Source organism: Natator depressus, chromosome 5 (genome assembly GCF_965152275.1).
Source record: "Natator depressus isolate rNatDep1 chromosome 5, rNatDep2.hap1, whole genome shotgun sequence".
NCBI classification, from domain to species: Eukaryota; Metazoa; Chordata; order Testudines; family Cheloniidae; genus Natator; species Natator depressus.
Window position 1 is genome coordinate 51,400,647 of NC_134238.1, and position 19,143 is coordinate 51,419,789.

The 19,143-nt window shown below is 39.5% G+C and overlaps 1 protein-coding gene across 4 annotated transcripts in view; it reads left to right on the top strand.

Moving 5' to 3' along the window:
* ATG10 (autophagy related 10) overlaps window positions 1-19,143 on the top strand; it is a 145,756-nt gene that overhangs the window by 108,222 nt on the left and 18,391 nt on the right. For all 4 annotated transcript variants that reach the window (XM_074952806.1, XM_074952807.1, XM_074952805.1 and 1 more), the window contains one exon: window positions 3,668-3,765. In XM_074952806.1, the coding sequence (XP_074808907.1) occupies window positions 3,668-3,765 (98 nt within the window). The remainder of the gene's footprint in view (window positions 1-3,667; window positions 3,766-19,143) is intronic.

Genomic DNA, 19,143 nt, shown 5'->3' on the forward strand with positions numbered 1-19,143 from the left:
ATCAGGCACTGGGATTTCTACCCAGAATTCAAATGGGCGGCGGAGACTGCGGGAACTGTGGGATAGCTACCCACAGTGCAATGCTCTGGAAGTCGATGGTTGCCTCGGTACTGTGGACACACTCCCCCGACTACATGCACTTAGAGCATTTGTGTGGGGACACACACAATCAACTGTATAAAAACGCTTTCTACAAAACTGACTTCTATAAATTCGACCTAATTTCGTAGTGTAGATATACCCTGATACTACAAACACCTTCCTCTGTCCCAGATTACTTGCTACCAGAACAATTCTCCGGTCAGTCATGCTGCATCCTCCCATAGTTTAGATATTTATGAGAGAAGATTGCCAGACTTCCAGGCACTAATTCTTCCCACTGACACAGCTGGTCCTCATATCCATTAAATGCTTGATAACCTGTTCCTTCTGGCTGCCAGATCAAACAAGGGGAATCACCTGGCTGATTTAGGGCACCATTGAGAAGATGCCCTATCATTCAGCAGATCTAGACTGGTAAATTAAGGTAGGAGCTTATGGGGAAAACAATGGCTAGCTGCAGCTATGCCATCTTTATCAATTCCCAGACGAACTATATTAAAATGGAGTTAACGTTAAGAGTAATTTAGGGTAAAATACGTTACGGGGATGGTGTAATTGTTACAAAACAATGCAGGAAATTCAGACAAGGTTAAATGTAAATCAAAATATGTTATGGTACAGCAATGCACAGTTTGGGCATTCAAATAGCCTTCACTCTGCCCGGTAGTGATACCATGAAACAACTATATATGTTTATGATTAAAGTATTTTAGTGTTTGTTGTCCCAGAATAAACTTGGTGCTATGGGTAGTTTTTGAAAACAAATATTTAGAATTAATGGTAATTTTTACCATTAGTCTTCATTACTGAAAGTTTCTCCTTTCACATGTCCACCGTCTCTCTTATTATCAGTGGGACTGAGGCCACAGGCTTCCCTCAGTTAAGATGCCCTCTTTCAAAATAGCTACTGCCTCCGATTGTTCCCAGTGGTAATTCAGACAAAGTGGGGAAGACAATGGCCCCCTGCACTGTCAGCAGGCAGAGAGGAATATGGTAAGTGGAGGAAAATGGAGGAAGTGGCCATCTGTGCCCAAGGACAGCCTCTGGCTTCAGTCCCAGCAATAGGAGATGGCAGCTGTTTGAAAGAGAACAATTCTTGGCGGAATTATCTGAAGTAGAATGAAAAGGAGTACTTGTGGCATCTTAGAGACATGCCCCTCTGCCATGTACATTGGCCAAACTGGACAGTCTCTACGTAAAAGAATAAATGGACACAAATCAGACGTCAAGAACTATAATATTCAAAAACCAGTCCGAGTACACTTCAATCTCTCTGGTCACTTAATTACAGACCTAAAAGTCGCAATATTACAACAAAAAAACTTCAAAAACAGACTCCAGTGAGAGACTGCTGAATTGGAATTAATTTGCAAACTGGACACCATTGAATTAGGCTTGAATAAAGACTGGGAGTGGATGTGTCATTACACAAAGTAAAACTATTTCGCCAGGTTTATTTTTCCCCCTACTGTTCCTCACACATTCTTGTCAACTGCTGGAAATGGCCCACCTTGATTATCACTACAAAAGGTTTTTTTTCTCTCCTGCTGGTAAAGCTTACCTTACCTGATCACTCTCATTACAGTGTATATGGTAACACCCATTGTTTCATGTTCTGTGTGTATATAAAATCCCCCTACTGTATTTTCCACTGCGTGCATCCAATGAAGTGAGCTGTAGCTCACGAAAGCTTAAGCTCAGATAAATGTATTAGTCTCTAAGGTGCCACAAGTACTCCTTTTCTTTTTGTGGATACAGACTAACACAGCTGCTACTCTGAAACCTGAAGTAGAATGTTATTCTTTAGTCTCTGCTGAAGGAAAAACTTTCAGTTATGTAGAATAATGGCAAAGTATGACCATTAATCCTAAAAAATATTTTTCAAATGTGGTCTATACACAAGACTTCAGTAAGTTATTTATATGGGAAGCTTGAAGAGTCTGTTTTTTCATTACTGAGTTCTTTCAGGCTAAACCATGACTGACATCAGCTGCTAAATTTTTAAAAGGACACATTTTAAAATTAATTTTAATTCAATTTAATTAATGGATTTGTAATTTGTCAAAAAATGTATTCTGTAACTCAAAGATTAAGTGCTGTAATTTTGGGGAGGATATGCTGCATTTTTTTTATACATAAAGTGTTTGGCATCTTGCTTTAAGTGCAAAATTCAGCTAATTCTTAACTATGGATATTCGACTAGTGTTTCCATAATACTAAAGCAGAGTAAATCCATTTAGAATCAGAGTAATCTATTCAGTGATTTGGGGATCTCAAGGTGCTCAAGTATCACATTGAAGATTCACAGATACCAGGGTGGGAGTATAATATAGAAACCTAGATGTGCATTAAAGTCCTACACTAGTGTGTCACAAATCTAGGATATCCTAGATTTTGCATTTGTACCTTCAATTTGGCTGAAAGATGTGGAAAATAAGTTGCCATGGAGCCTTGTAATAGCTGCATAGAGGATGCGATTTAAGAGCATACATTAATCCTTCCAAAGTTAGAACAAATTTAAGAAGCATATATTAACAAACTTCTCTTTAATGTCAACTGTTGACCAACCTCACTGTAGTCTAATGATCTGTCATCACAACACAGAGGGTATGTTGGTCTGACAAGTTACATGTTCTTGAGGATGGCAAAGTATACTTACTGGATATGGTTAGCTCCTCAAATGATTAATTTGCCACATGTTTTGATGCTACTGGTGTATGGTGCGTATGTCAGAGTAGAATTTAGTACTGTTTTCTAAATGTGTGCAGAAAATAAGATAAAAGAGAGGCTGTAGGTAGCTGGTTTTTTACTTGTATCTAAACATGGCATTCAAATGTTAATTGGATGAATAAATCTTGTTCATTTTACAGACACGAAAATGTCAGTGGATTAGCACTATTTATCACAGGATAATGGTCTTCTGACACCTGATAAATGCCAAGATGAAGCTACTTATTGGAAATAGATCAAAATATTCTATTGCTATTTGTCAAAAACAAATATTGAGATAAAATTGACATGCTTATTTTCCAAGTGGTTGACACTAATCTTATATCATAATTCTATTTTAACTCCACAAGTAACATACAGGACATAACAGTAAATACTGTATGAATACAGTAGGGAAAAAAGTCTGCAGAACACTAAAAAGTATTAACCTTTTGTTTATGTAATTTTGTTTCTCATTCATGATTTATTTGTATTTGTGAAATATTTGATAATAAAAATATTTTGCTCTTATATATCATTGGTCCAAGGAGCTCAGCTTTACAAAACATAATTTAGCCTCACAGCTATCTTATAGTGCGTTAGCTAAATTATTCTCTCCATTTTACATGTAGGGAAACTGAGCAGCAGATAGTTTAAGGCATAATTTTAAGTGCACATACAGATCAGGATTTGAGCTGTGCTACTTGGGAATTACTGGCACAGAATTTGACCAGTTGTTTTTGCTGTTGTTATGTCTGTTTTGATCTTCAGATAATCAGTATTTTTCAGGTTTATATGAAGCATTCTATATATTTAATACAAGATCACTGTGAGAGTATTGTGTGTCTTTTTACAGATGGAAGACCTTTAACTCTGGATGAAATTTGGGAAGGCGTTCATGAATGCTACCGGGCTCGTCTACTGGAGGGGCCATGGGACACCATTACACAACAGGTTAGATGCTACTGTTCTTTTAAAGTATGGAATTCATTTACCAAGAGACTAGATAGCATTAGATTCACCGATTAAAATAGAAGAGGCTTTGTGTGTATTGTGCAGTGATTCACAGGTTGGCTACTAATTACGTTATCAAGAAGACTGAAGTGTAACTTTCTATTCAAAATAAACTAATAATTTGTAAAATTGAAGGACAAAGTTAGTTTGTTAGTCAAATAATCTGTTATTGCTGACTAATGTGTTTAAAAGTCAGTACTTAATTGAAGTCAGTGTTTTAAAAGAAAAAGTAGCTCAATACTATATGTGTTACTTGTTTTACTATCCTCTGTTAAAGGTCATCAAACCACCTATATTTTAAATGGCATTAAAAGTCACTAGAATTAGTATTGTTCCAATACAGTTATGGTCTTTTCTCAAGAATCCAATAATTGCCCTCTAGAAAATGGTCTAGATTGTGCATGACAAGGATGGGCCTTGTGGTAAGGCTCTAAGCAGGACTCAGGAGATCTGGGTTCAGTTTCTGGCTTTGCCACAGGCCTCCTATATAACCTTCAACATGTTATTTAGTGTCTGTATTATTGTAGAATCTCCATGTCTCAGTTCGCCACTGTAGAATTAGGAGAATACTACTTGCTACCTCATCCCCACCTCCACCCCAGCCTTTTGTCTGTCTTGTCTATTTAAAGTATAAACTCTTGAGGGCAAGGACTCTCTCTTACTCTGTGTTTGTACAGTGCCTAGCTCAGTGAAGCCCTGATCTCAGCTGGGGCCTCTAGATGCTATCATAATACAAGTAACAAACAATAATGAATCACATTCATAAATGATGCACAGGCATGGGAATTTGAACTATGTTCATGTTTGCACAGTCCCAAACTATTCTCATTCTTTGTATCACAGCAGTGCTTGGGAGACCCCAACTGAGATTGTATGTATGCTGTTTGTTGTGCACTTCTAGGTATTGCCTGTGAGTTTGCAAAATACAGCTGTTAATAAGTACCTGTAGTCAATGCATTACTTAGTGGGACCTGTCCACTGCAGACTAAGGATGAGCAAATCAGAATTTAATAAAATCTGGTAGCAGATAAACTGGTCTCCTCCTGTGGATATCACAGTTCAAGCTGTAAATTCTCCTCATTTAAAGCTGGATAGTGACTAGTTCTGCATTGGGTGAGAACAGTGCAATTTGCCTTTCCTTACGCTTATTTGACAGAGCTAGGATCACCCTCAGTCCTTGCATTCCCAGTGCACAAGGACCTGAGACTCTAATGCCAGCAACAGTGCTAGGAACCCCTTAGGGCTAGGCGTGGAACAGGCCCTACATCCTCTGTACTTTCCAACAGAGCCTGTCCTGGCATGTAGAACAAGTGCATGCTATAACCTGTATAAATGTGTAGCAGAAGCCTCTGCTGTGTGCACTCTATAAGCAATGTGCCTTCCTTGGTGCTGCACCTCTACACTTCCCCTACCCGTGGGCTGTTGCTTAAAGCCACAATCAAACTCTTTTGTGAAAAGAACAGTGTATGCTACACCTACGGCTATATAGGAGGAGTAAATTGTAATAGAAATGTTTCTGAGAATAAAGGAAGTTTCAGTGACAGAATATGTGTGTACTGTGTAAAATTAGAATAATGGAAGCCGTGACGGAGTAGGGAGTGGGGAGTATTGACCTGGGAATGTTGCGTGGGAGTTTTACTGGTACTGTCTGCATTGGTGCTGGATGGTGGTGGGATATCTGGTTGTGACTTCACCTGAGGGATGATATGTGAGCATGTAATCTGAGCCCAGGTCGGGGCCGGGGCCAGGTGACACCTTCTGCCCGGGAAACTGGACAAAGGCTGGAGGAGGAACCGGGGTGTGTGGCTGGGTGAGACTGCTGGAGGGGGTTGCAGTTTGGAGCTGGCTGGGGAAACGGAGGGAGGCCCAGCACCGGGGTCTGGGCTCCCTACCCCACGAGATGGATCTGACTGAGGGGTCCCATTTTCTATATCTGCAAGTTCTGTTTTGGACTGTGTTCCTGTCTAATAAACTTTCTGTTTTACTGGCTGGCTGAGAGTCAGGGTGAATTGCAGGAAGTGGGAGGTGCAGGGCCCTGATTCCCCGACACTCCGTGACAGAAGCCAAAAGCAAAGATGATTTTTACCTGTAAAGGAGCAATGAAATAAAACTGCCTGGAGATATAGAACACCAAATGTTGTACATGAAACATGCACATACACACAGGCTTGTGGTAACAGGCTTTTTGGCTGGTAAAATATGCTATGCATTGAAGCTAATGTCTTTGTGGCATCTTTCCAGGAATAATACACTACATCTTAGTCCAATGTCAAGAGCCAACTTAAATATCAGGGGAAACCATTTTGCAAAACAGAGACAGTTATAGCAGCAAGATATTAATTGAATATAATACTAAGGTGATTTCCTATGAAATGGGGAAATTGCAGAATGAGTTTAACTCTCTTTTCAGGAATAATACAGACTATGGGCCTCAAGGTGATGGCTCAAGGGAATTCAGACATCAGTGTGATACCGGGATCGCTGGCAATTAGGGGCTAAGCCCCACCAATAAGACTATTAATTATTTTGGATATATATTTTAATAGTTTTATACTTCCATTAATTTTCTGTGCAATATGTTCTCCCTAAGGCTGAGTTTGCCACTGGTTTAAGACTGGAATTCCATTGAATTCAGCATGGTTGCACCACTTCACAGAAATAATGAACTTGGTTCAAAGTCTCCAGCTGCACCCTGGTTGTGAAATGGGGTACTGATCCTGCTGAGTCCCTCCTTTCTGTGTATGGCTATGAGTGAGAGCCTGCAGGAAGAGCAGATTTCTATGTGTGGTGGTGTTAATTTTAGATTAATCCAGAGAGAAGCTGAGTGTTGAGGGCTCATTAACACATTATTCAACCTCCTTTGGTCTGATTGAAAAACAATGGGAGTCATGTGGGAGGGAAGGAACCAGTGCAGTTAGTGGTGTTGCCAACACTATCACATCTTTTTAGTGCAAGCTACCTCCGCTGTAACAAACATTTCCCCTTGTAAAACTGGGAGATAGGTATGCCAGACCAAATATAAAAAACTACCATACAAATAAGACTATTCACAAAGGAATTGCAGAAGGTAATAAACATACTAAGCAATTGCCTGCTAGTCTTAACACTAAAACAAGAGCTAGGACTACAAGAAAGTCTTTTCTGGATCTGAGAGTTGAACCGACATGTACCCTTCTCTGTCTCCTGTCTGCTTATCTGGGCTGACGCACTTGGTCACATGAGATAGATTTAACTAATTAGGGACACAGGTCACTTGGTGGATGTCATATGCTATCTCACCAAATCAAACTCAAAACTCTCAATATGCCATGAACAGCAATCAGAGAAAGTTCATGGTACTCAGATAAATCAGAAAAAGTTCTATGAACCATTCACCATTCCAACATGAACAAAATTTGAGCAAATCACAGCTGGTTCACAATGCTATTTGAATTCAAACTAGGGCTAATTTTGATATTTTGGATTCAGTAGTTGATATACTACTAGTAGTAGAAAGTCATATCAAGCTTCATTTGTTTTACATATTTAGGATTCAGCTCCATTTTAAGAAACTGGGGCTTGTATTCTAGGAGTCTTAAAAATCGTGCTGCTATACTTTGCACATATGTGATGCAATGTCAGTGATTTACAAGCTGTGTGATTAAATGCAGGCATATATCTGAAACCAGCACCCGAGATATGAATCAGGCCTGTAAGAGTATAGCTGTAATTACTAGGATGTTGGAGCATATGGTTAAGGTAACCTTTAAACTAATTTCAGTTACTTTAGATTCATTATGGGAAGTCATGTTCACTTGCTGAGGAATTATCTTGAAATATTTGTATTGACTAGCCTGTTTTTTTATTGCATATTCATAAATAAATTAGCTCGATAAGTTGCATCGTGGTTTATAATGATAGTTGATAAACTGTGATGATTTAATTGCACTTCCTCTCGTAATAATCTTTAAATCTGCCATCTGAAGTTCCAGTGATTGGCTTTCTTCCGTACTAAATCTCCCTGGAATTTTCAGTCATCCCTTTTCTACATCACCCGATAAGTTGCTTTAACTGCTCCCGTTTTAAATAATACAAATCAATTATACAAACACACAGCTGTTTAACGAAACTTCTAAATGTTGCTACAGGTCTCTGTGGGTATTTCCTGATGGCTCATAATGACATCAATTTAGCACACCTGGTAAGATCTGTGTGAATTGGAAGTGACTTAATGTGGCAATGACAAGAAAATTAAGTAGTATTTATGGATTACTGATGCTTTTTCAGAATTGTTGCCAACTCTAATTTTGGCCTCTGTTAAAGTCAGTAATGGAGGTGCAGACATCACATGATTACGTCCTAAAAAGTTTAGTGTTAATTTGTTGAGTGTTTTCACGGGTATCTTATACCAGTATTTCCCACCAGTTCTTATATTTCAGGAAATAGTCCCTTCTCATCTTTATTAGAATTAGTGGATTCTTGAAATCCATTCCTTCCTGGAAGCTCGGCGTCTCCAAACATAATTCCATTGTACTTATCTTGAGCTGTAAGCAAACAAAGCTTTCCTCAGCTCTATCTCAACTGAATTCTCTTTCTGAGTTTAAACCAGAACAGAATCCCAGACCTGCTTTCTGATGTGTAACCATTCTTGACAATGTTACAGCGTCATCCTTCGGAATCCCAAATCTGCAGATTTTCATTCCATCACAGAGGAATGTTCCTTTGTCCTACATTTTGTTTTTTCTAGCATTATTGTTGTTTAAAATGAATGGTTAAATCCGTTAGTTATATTCCCAGTTTGAGAGGTACCATGGGGATTAATACTAAATCAGTCTTACTTAACATCTTTATTGATAAAGTGGAAGAGAATAAACAGTATGTCTGTGACACTGATGGATATGCTAACTTGGGAGGAGTTGTAAATATAGCAGGGACAGAGAAATAATGCAAAGGGTCCTGGAGAGATTAGAAATATTAGCAGAAGGTAACAAAATGAGACTCAACCTGAAAAAATGCAAGCTAATACAACCGGGGGAAAATAATCTGAAAAACATTTTCAATGGAGGGAGAAGCTTAAAAACAGTGATAAAGAAAAAAGACCACAATGGTGATAGATGGCTGGAAAAGACACACCCATTTGACATTGCGATATTCAATAAAAAAAGCCAGTGCAGTTTTGTGTAGATACACAGAGACTAGGGCTGTCAAACAATTAAGAAAATTAATCCCAATTAATCATGAGATTAAAAAAATAATTGTGATTAATCACAGTTTTAATCACACTGTTAAACAATAATTAGAATACCTTGTATTTAAATATTTGTGGATGTTTTCAAGTACAACACGCAATACAAAATGTACAGTGCTCACTTTATTTTTATTACAAATATTTGCACTGTAAAAAAAGACAAGAAATAGTATTCAATTACCCCATACAAGTATTGCAGTGCACTCTCTTTATTGTGAAAGTGCAACTTACAAATGTAGAATTTTTTTTCATAACTGCACTCAAAAATAAAACAATATAAAACTACAAGTCCAGTCAGTCCTACTTCTTGTTCAGCCAATCGCTAAGACAAACAAGTTTGTTTACATGTATGGGAAATAATGCTGCCCGCTTCATAGAATCATAGAGTCTCAGGGTTGGGAGGGACCTCAGGAGGTCATCTAGTCCAACCCCCTGCTCAAAGCAGGACCAATCCCCAACTAAATAATCCCAGCCAGGGCTTTGTCAAGCCTGACCTTGAAAACTTCTAAGGAAGGAGATTCCACCACCTTCCTAGTTAACCCATTCCAGTGCTTCACTACACTCCTAGTGAAAAAGTTTTTCCTAACATCCAACCTAAACCTCCTCCACTGCAGCTTGAGACCATTACTCCTTTTTCTGTCATCTGATACCACTGAGAACAGTCTAGATCCATCCCCCTTCAGGTAGTCGAAAGCAGCTATCAAATCCCCCCTCATTCTTCTCTTCTGCAGACTAAACAATCCCAGTTCTTATTTACAGTGTCACCTGAAAGTTCAGAGTGGTAGCCATGTTAGTCTGTATCAGCAAAAAACAATGAGGAGTCCTTGTGGCACCTTAGAGACTAACAAATGTATTTGGGCATAACCTTTCGTGGGCTAAAACCCACTTCATCAGATGCATGGAGTGAAAAATACAGTAAGCAGTATAAATATTACAGCACGTGAAAAGATGGGAGTTGCCTTACCAACTGGGGGGGTCACTCAAATTAATTAATTGGCCTCGTTAGCAGTGACCCCCCCCTTGGTAAGGCCACTCCCATCTTTTCATGTGCTGTAATATTTATACTGCTTACTGTATTTTTCACTCCATGCATCTGATGAATTGGGTTTTAGTCCACGAAAGGTTATGCCCAAATACATTTGTTAGTCTCTAAGGTGCCACAAGGACTCCTTGTTGTTCATTCTGTAGAGAGGACCAAATCACATTTTAGTTTGAAGTCTGTGTGTCTGGTTGTAAATTTGACTACATATTACCTGTTACGGTTCAGGGCAACTGCACCTGTATTTCTCTGCAGTGATTCTGCAAGGTCACCATTTCGCAGGCTTTCAAGCTTCCACGCCATTGCTTTTCTTGTTTTATTTCTTTCTGACTGAGGTATTTCCAGGCCACAAAATGCCCTGTTTTTACTGTGTTATTCTGGTATAGACAGGCTGTTGAAGTACACCGGCTTGCTTTTTCTTTAGAAACTTAACAGTGTGAATCCCCACAGTTATAGATACCACACATCGTTCTTTCTGCAAGCCAACTTTATTTTTAAAGTAAAAAGCATTACAGAGAAGATATAATAAAAACAATAAAAGAATCTACATGCCTGCTATAAGCTTATCAGAGATCACCCCAACTCTCACATGGGCTCTGGCAGAAGCAGTTCTTTAACACCTCACACAAGGTATTACCATTCAGATGATACAGAAATATTTAGAAATTGCTTAGTCATTAAAACTGGAAATAAATTTTCCGAACTCTAGAAATATATTTTTTGTTGAAGGGACAAAATGGGTGATTTTGTTTGCCGTGTGGTCTGGTTTAAAATCCCCCCCTCATTCCCATTTTAAAACAAACAAGAAACAAATTCTGATGAAGAAGCATGCTGATAGCAATCAGTAGCAAATGTGTCACCAGTAACCAAGTGGTTTTTGTTTTAAGAGTATGACATTGTAATAAACCCTGACCTTCCCTTGAAAAACATAAAGTCATAAGGACAAGAAAGTTTATGCATGAAGGCTTAATCAATGTTTAGTGATGATGGAATGTAAAATCAAACATCCAAGGATAGAAATCAATTTGCCTTGTTGTCAAAGGGGACTCAACAGTTGAAAAACTGCCCTATAAAACTGGAACAACACTTGATGATTTGAAGGTCCTGCAGAAATTGTCTAAAAATCTTAGAACTGACTCATGAATATGAAGGTGGGGGGGGATTGTGGAATTTATTGATTTTTTTTATGATTAATAAAGGTGTTCAGACCCCTCTGCTCCTACCCTCTCTATGCCCCATCAGAAAATACACTAAAACAGCATTGTGCTAGGCACTCCTTCCCACCAACAGGACAAGCAACAAAAGAACATGTGGGTATATGACAAATTCCCCTGATTGCAGCCTTTTCCTTAGCATCCCAGAATCTAATTAGGTGCACCAGCTGCTGTCACCACAATGCTGACATTCAGGGCATTGTGGTGTCCACAGTCATTACAATAGTTTACCAAAACAGAGCAAATCTAAACCATGTAACTCCATGGTGGCTCTTCTGCTCCGAGTTTAGATCTTCTTCCATCAATGTTTCCCTTCCAGAAGTTTTTAAAACACTTTGAGATCCTTAAAACTGAAATGTGTCCAACAATTGTATTTTTCCCCCCTTTATTCTGCCGCTCTCACAAAGCTGCTTTTTCCTGGACCCCTCTTTCAAAGCCATGCAGAAAAGATAAACTCAGTGGTCTAGCTTATGAATAGTGATCTCTGAAGAAACACTTTCCTTCAAAATGTATTTCCCCTGTAGTGTGTGTTCACCATTTTTCAAACTATAATAAATTTTTAAATATGGGAAATGATTGTTCTCCATGTGATGTTCTAGTAAAAGACCTCTGCTACGCTGGAACTTTAATTTAAAGATCCACCTTGTATAACCCTTAAAATAAAAGTACCAGGTATAGATGCTAATGCTAATAGAACTAGGACTGATAGTGTCCCTGCTGTTTCTCCTCCACATAGTTCATGCTTCATCAGGGCAGTCTCAGATACTCTGTTGGTATGGTGATTAATTTATCTGAAATATTAATATAATTCTCAAAAAATTCTACCCTGTATCTTCCGTAACAATAAACTTGCTTTCATTTATTTAATTGATTTCACATATTTCATTATTAACACTTCTACAACAAAAGTGGATGAATTAGCAGCCCTGTCCTGTAAGTTACAGATCTTAAGCTTCCATAATGCCCAAGTAATTAATTATCTCTCCCATGCCTGGTTTTCCCCAAAATGTATTCTCCCTTTCATCTGAATCAATAGATTTTCTTTACTAATCTCTTCTGAGAAAGTCCATTGGAGCTCTAGGGGCCTTGTAATTTTGTTTACATGGAACTAAGAACTTGTGATCTTGTTCATCTTATTTGAAAGTTCAAGAGAAAGCACCCTGTGTCCATGGAACAAGTCATGTCCACCAGGCTGAGGGCATCCCTTGCACATTAATCATGGAAGCTCATTGTGGCTATAGGAGAGGTGGACAACACCTCTCGAGATTTAGCCCATTTTGTTCCACTTTTTACTTATTTTGGGGAAAGTGCCTCACTGGCTTAACTTTTTATTTCTGGTGCAGTAGGAGGAAAGTGGAACTTTCATCTGAAAGAACTGGCAGCACCAAAATTAAATTATTTGTATTATGATTGCACCCTGGAGCCCCAGTCACTAATTAGAGCCCCATTGTGCTTGGCACTGTACAAACCAAACAAAAAGATGAACTGTGCCTGAAAAGTTTACAATCCAAGAAATAATAGTTGTTAGTAGTAAAAAAGTATGTCCTAATATGTCCTGGTCTATTTTATAACAGCACATTGAACAGAAACCCTAGTTCTGAATGGATAAATTTAACTAATGGAAACCCAATATATGAGTAAAGACTAAAGGCTTGATCCAAAGCTCACTGAAGCCACTTGAGAGTCTCCCTTTGACTTCAGTAGGCTTTGTATCAGGCCCTAAATATCTTCACTGTGCATTTTAAATTGAGATTTCTTATTGGTATTTGATTTTAATTAATCAAAATAATAATATAAAAATGCATGTGAGATCAGGGGAAAAGAAGTCTAAACTATGTGAGATAAAAATAGAAGGTGGGATTTTCAAAGAGCTCAGTGTTAATCTGACAACTCCTACTGACTTCAGTGGGACCATAGTTGGACCAGTGCTGAATGTTTAAGAAAATCCTCCCCAGAATCACCATTTCCCTGCTTACTTCTTTTACACAGTTGGGGTAGTACAAGGAAGACAAAAGTTACATTTATTTTGATTGTAAGCTCTTTGGGGCAGGGACTATCTTCTTCTTCGTGTTGTTGCAGCATCAAATGCAATTGAGGCCCGATCTTCTTTGAGACACCTGGATGCTGCTGTTATTCAAATAATAATAAGAATAATTAATAATAATAATTAGGGAACTTAATTTGTTTTGTAGTATTTCTTTGCACTGATATTAGAAGGGTTGTGATGTCCTGATATGTAAGGGTTGTAACTTGGTACCTAGCATGTGGCTGTGGTAACCACCCAGTTATATGCTTTATTCTGTCATATATAAAGGTCTCTATCCACACCCATCTCCAAAATAGCAGCACAGAACTTGCCTATTTTTACATTAATCCACAATCTGCACTTTTTCAATATGTAGTTAAGAATCTGAAAGACAGGTTCTTTATAGTACAATAATTCTGTCCATTACATCACTTAGTTTATGGCAGTGTTAACACAAAAATCAATAAACATTATTTCTAAAGTGTCAGGGATGTTAATGGTGTGATTTTTTTAAAAAAGGAAAAAGATTCTAAACTCTTTTTAACAGAACACTCGTAGTGTTATAGAAGCACATCTAGCTGAAACTGTAGTTGGGAAGATTTAAAACATTATGGCTCAGGCATCTTGAAAAATGTGTGTAGGTAGCTATTTTTAGACATACAAATCTTTCTTGCCATATTGTGGGATTCTGCTAAGTGGGGGAGGCTTCATACAATGTATCTTAACAGAAGGCTGCTAAGATTGCCTTTTAAATCGTTTTGAGTCATATCAACAGTTGCTATGGGTCCCCTGCTAATATTTTTGGGAAATTATTTGAATTACTACTTCCTGAGAGAAGGGAGATATCAGTCTTACCAGCGGAGATTGGAAAGTAGTTACAGAAAATAAAGCCTAAGAAAGGGCAGTTTAGCTGAATATTTATTTCAAGCTAAACTGTTCTGTGATAAATTGAAGTTGATGGGAAAAGTCCCTTTGACATCAGTGGTAGCATGTACCCATTCTTCAGAAAACTGCATAAATATTACAAAATGCAATGTACACATACATGATTGAGTAATGCTTTATACATAAGGAAAGGGGTGGAGGGTTCCTTGCAGATTTCTATAGCTCAATTTCAGAATGGAGGTTCAAGTCACAGCTGTATTGTCTGGAAACAACATATCTACAGATGACACCTTCCAGCTATATATATTTGGGCCACATTCCCACCTGCCAATGCCTGGGGTGTTTGTCCCATCTATTCACCCCTGGGGATATAGCTGCACTGGAGATGGTGTTTGTCCTATGGAAGGCAATTCTAACTACTGGTTAGGGCTCCACAGGAACGACACCTCTGATGCTAAATCAACACATCCCTTTCCCGGTCTTGGCCTGCTCATTTTATGGGCAAAACTGGGTGGCTCCACCACCCTCCTGTCATCTCTCCAGCACTGTACAGGTTGCAGATCGCTTGCATTGCTGTGCCCGTTCCCTCAGGGGACCTGCAATCCAGGAAGTGAATGGAGACCATTCATCCTCACTTACAGCATGTATGTATTCCCATGAAAAAGTTGAGAGAACTTGCTAGCACAATCCGAGGGAAGTGAGAATGGTTGAGAAACGCTGAGCTACAGGCAACGGGTCACAATCCCCCAGATGGAAGGGGCACAAAAAGCAATCAGGAAGGGGGTTTTGTGGTGTTGAAAGTTGTATTGCAATCTAATGCTAAGGAAATCTCTTTCCTCCACTCCCTGCACACCCTTACTTTTCAAGGTCAAGTATTCTCTGTCAACCTCTCAAAGCACACACAAGATACATAGACTTATTGTTACCACTGATACTTTTGTTGTAAATGGAAGGGGTGGTCAAAAAAAAATGTTTTTTTACTTCAAATAAGGGGGTCACTAGGCTGAAAATGTTGAGACGCACTGCCACAGCTGATGAAAGGTCCCCTCTTAACTTTCATTCTGGCAATGGTGTTTTCATTACTGGCCATTTAGGTATCAGTGCTCACTGTAGATCTCTTTCCACAGAGATTCAGTTTTTGTAATATTTGCAAAGGACTGTTCTCTCCTAAATGTCTCCTCTCCAGAAAAAGATTTCAGTTGACAGACTACAGCCATCCAGATGATGGATTGTTCTCTGAAATTTTCTAGAACTTTTCATCACCTATTTTACTTGATTTTGGAAAGTTTACTATAAGAGGTAGCTTTGACGGAGATTCTAATAAAAGAAAGAACATCATCTCTTAATTTTCTTCTATCAAACAAAAACAAAAAAAAGAGCTACCATGAGTAATATCAACGTCCTCTTTCTCTACATAGAGAACATAAGATTTGCCAAACCACCTCAGACCATTGGTCCAGCAAGTGCTATTTCCAGTAGTAGCCAATTCATGATGCTTTAGAAGGAGAAAGAGAATGCAGCTCTGTAATGCACATAGCCAGTCAGATAGTGCTAGACATGATGAAAGGATGGGGGAATTTTTTTCTAGGCAAACTCAGCATAGACCAGCCTCTGTTGGTGAGAGAGACGAGCTTTCAAGCTTAGAGAACATGTTTTCAGGTCTGGAAAATGTCAGTGGGTATGTCTACACTGATATTAGACAGCCACAGCTGGCCTGTGCCAGCTGACTTGGGCTAAAAGGCTCATGCTGAGGGATTGTTTAATTGCAGTGCAGATGTTTGGGTTCAGGCTGGAGCCCAGGCGCTAGGATCCTGTGAGGTGGGAGGGTCCCAGAGCTCTGGCTGCAGCCAGAGCTCAAACATCTACACCACAATTAAAGAGCCCCTGAGTCTGAGTGAGCTGGCATGGGCCAGCTGTGGGTGCCTAACTGCAGTGTAGACATAACCAGAGTGTCATAGCTAAATACAACGTGGAATAGATTGTTTAGCAGAAATAGTTAACACATATTTCATGGGGCCGTTCAAGGTGAAGTTGCCTGTTAACACCTCATCAGTCATAGGGGGAGAAAAGGAAGGGAGGAAGAAAAAAAGGTAGCTGAGAGGGGGGGCGGTTAGTGCCCGTGTCTAACTTCAGTGTCAGGGTCTGTCTTCAGTCCATGATTTTTAATGCCTAGCCATGGTATAAATTTAAGCTCCCAGGCTCGTTGTTTGAAGGTGTTGTGCAGGTTTCCTTTGAGGACAAGGACTGGAAGGGTAGATAGAGAGCGATATGGTGTTTTTCGTCTGTTATTTTTCTGTGTTCATTTGAGAGCGGCTACAACACAGCATACATGAAGGTTCAGTGATACCTTTATTCATACTTCAGTGCTATATGTATTTGACAGAGATAAATGGGTCATCCTGTTATTGATCACTGCAGCAAAGATTTTGCTTCACCAGGTTATGATACTCATTTGTGCTTCTACTCTGTTATATTAAATGGTATCTTTGCCTTCTTTGTAAACTGCAAAACTTAGATAGAAATGCACACCATTCTTCTTTTGTTGGTTGTAATACTTCTGGTTAATAAATCTTCTGAGACGTGTGCTTGTCATCTCCTTTCCTGAGATCCCTTTGTTCAACCTTAGTTTTATCAGATTCCAAGATTTCATAGAATTATAAAATGAACTTTTTTAAGACATATTTGTCAGATGCTGGTGGGAGAGATTTTAAAATCATTTCCCCCCCTAACTCCCCATTACTTAATCAGGGTAGTAAATCTGGCTCATATCTCATCTCATCCATACTTCCACAGCTTGTTGAATCTTCAAGTTTTACACATTAGATGAATCTCTTAACTTCAGAACAGATTTTAAATAGTAATTAATTAAGACTTAATGCAAGATTACTAAAATGTTGACAACTAAATTAATCTTATTTTGGCAAGTATGCAACGAGTCATCTGTTTATTTTCTTGAAAGAAAGACTGAGGTGCCAATTGTGACAATATAATTGCATACCAGTTTTCCCACTGTAAAGCCCTCTTTTGAAAACTTTTACAACTGAGTTACAAACTTATGAGATGTGTTTATTTCTATAAGGAAAAAATGCTTTAGCCTTTTAAGCCTAATTTTGCAGTCACACCACTTATTGCTGTGAGCTCATCAGATCAAGCTTCACAAGGCTGGGCTGGTTTGATTTTCTCTGGATCTTCTAGGGAAATACTAATGTGCTACAGAAATGGTGTTGGCAATTAAATAGGTACCATTCTTTCCTCTCGGTCAATGTTGTTATTAGTGTTGCAATAGCTCCTAGAAGACCCAATCAGGAATTGTGATGCATTGTCTTAGGCACTGTGAAGAACAAAACAATTGTCCTGTCCTAAGGAGCAGAGTTTACAAACATTCCATCATGTACTATGGGGAAAATTGTCATTTGGATAAAAAACGAAACAGGTCTTGACCATCTGTGTCCTTTAAAGTCTGTCTGTTTATCCACTCATCACAGTTTGTGGAATATCTATGTTTAATTCCCCACCACCACCACCACCACCATGATTCCAGCTGAGCGGGGAGGGTCTTTCAGGATGCCCTAAAGATGGTGAAACTCCAGATTAGACTAATCTCCTTCAGATGTGTCATCCACACCTATATCCTCTCAACTAAAAACGCTTTATTTCTGTCTGACATGCTTAGTCCTTGACTTTGTAAAAACTGTATTAAGCATTGTACCAGAATAGCACAACTGTTTTCAGATGTCATGGATGGAGATATGGTTGGCTGGTGTAGCTGGGTCCTGATATTTTAATGGCTTTGAAATACAAACCCAAGATTGACCAGGGAAGTGAATTAGCAGCTAGTTAAGGGTGTGGAAACTCGGGGTCATGTACTCATGACATACCATTACACTGAGAAGATGGGCTGCCACACTCTGCACTGGCTGAAGCTTTTATATTGTTTCCACCTTCATCAGCAGGTACAATAAATTACTGTAATCTAGGCTGGAGATGAAGAGTGTATCGAGCACTGATCTTTGTCCAGGCAGAAGGGGGACTCAGAGCTCGGGCCCCAGCCAAGCACAAGCATCTATATTACAATTTTGTAGCCTGAAGCCTGAGCCCCACAAACCAAAGTCAGCTGATTCAGGCCAGCTACAGGTGTTTTATTGCAGTGTAGACATACCCTAAGATGTTACACCTGTCATAGGCGTTGACTCCATGGGTGCTCCAGGGCCGGAGCACCCAAGGAGAAAAATTAGCAGGTGCTCAGAACCCACCAGCAGCCAAGCTCCCCACTCTCCCCCCACACACCCTCAGCGCCTCTCCCCTGCTAGCAGCCCCGCTGATCACTCCTCCCCCTCCCTCCCAGCACCTCCCGCCCACTGTGAAACAGCTGTTTTGCAGCATTCAGGTCAGCTCCGGGAGGAAGGAGGAGGAGTGGGGACATGGCGTGCTCAGGGGAGGGGGTGCAAAGAGGTGGGGAAGAGGTGGGGTGGAGGCAGAGCAGGAGCGAGGGCTTGGGGGGGAAGGGGTGGGGCAAAGGCGGGGCCTTGGCAGAGCGGCATGGGGTTGAGCACCCCTTGGATAGAGGGGAAGTCAGCACCTATGACACCCATTTTGATTAATGGGGGGCAGACTCCCGTGGAAGAGGATGGTGTGTCAGCTTGTGCTTTGAAATATTTACTCCTTCAGACAATCATCACCCTGTTCTTACCCAGAGTTTATTTGATCCATATGTTTTTCATGCAGGCACTGAGCTCTTTTAGAAATGGTACCCTTTTTGTGGTGCATTGCTTTTCATAATCATTCACTAACATTTTTAGTTTAAAGTGCAGCTCTTCTCTGGAAAAAGTGGCAGGAAAAATGTCATTCGGGGGTTCAATATTCATCATCTTAATAATTTCCAAATCAAGTGTGCTCACTTCAGAAGTAAGATGTTTATAATTGCCAG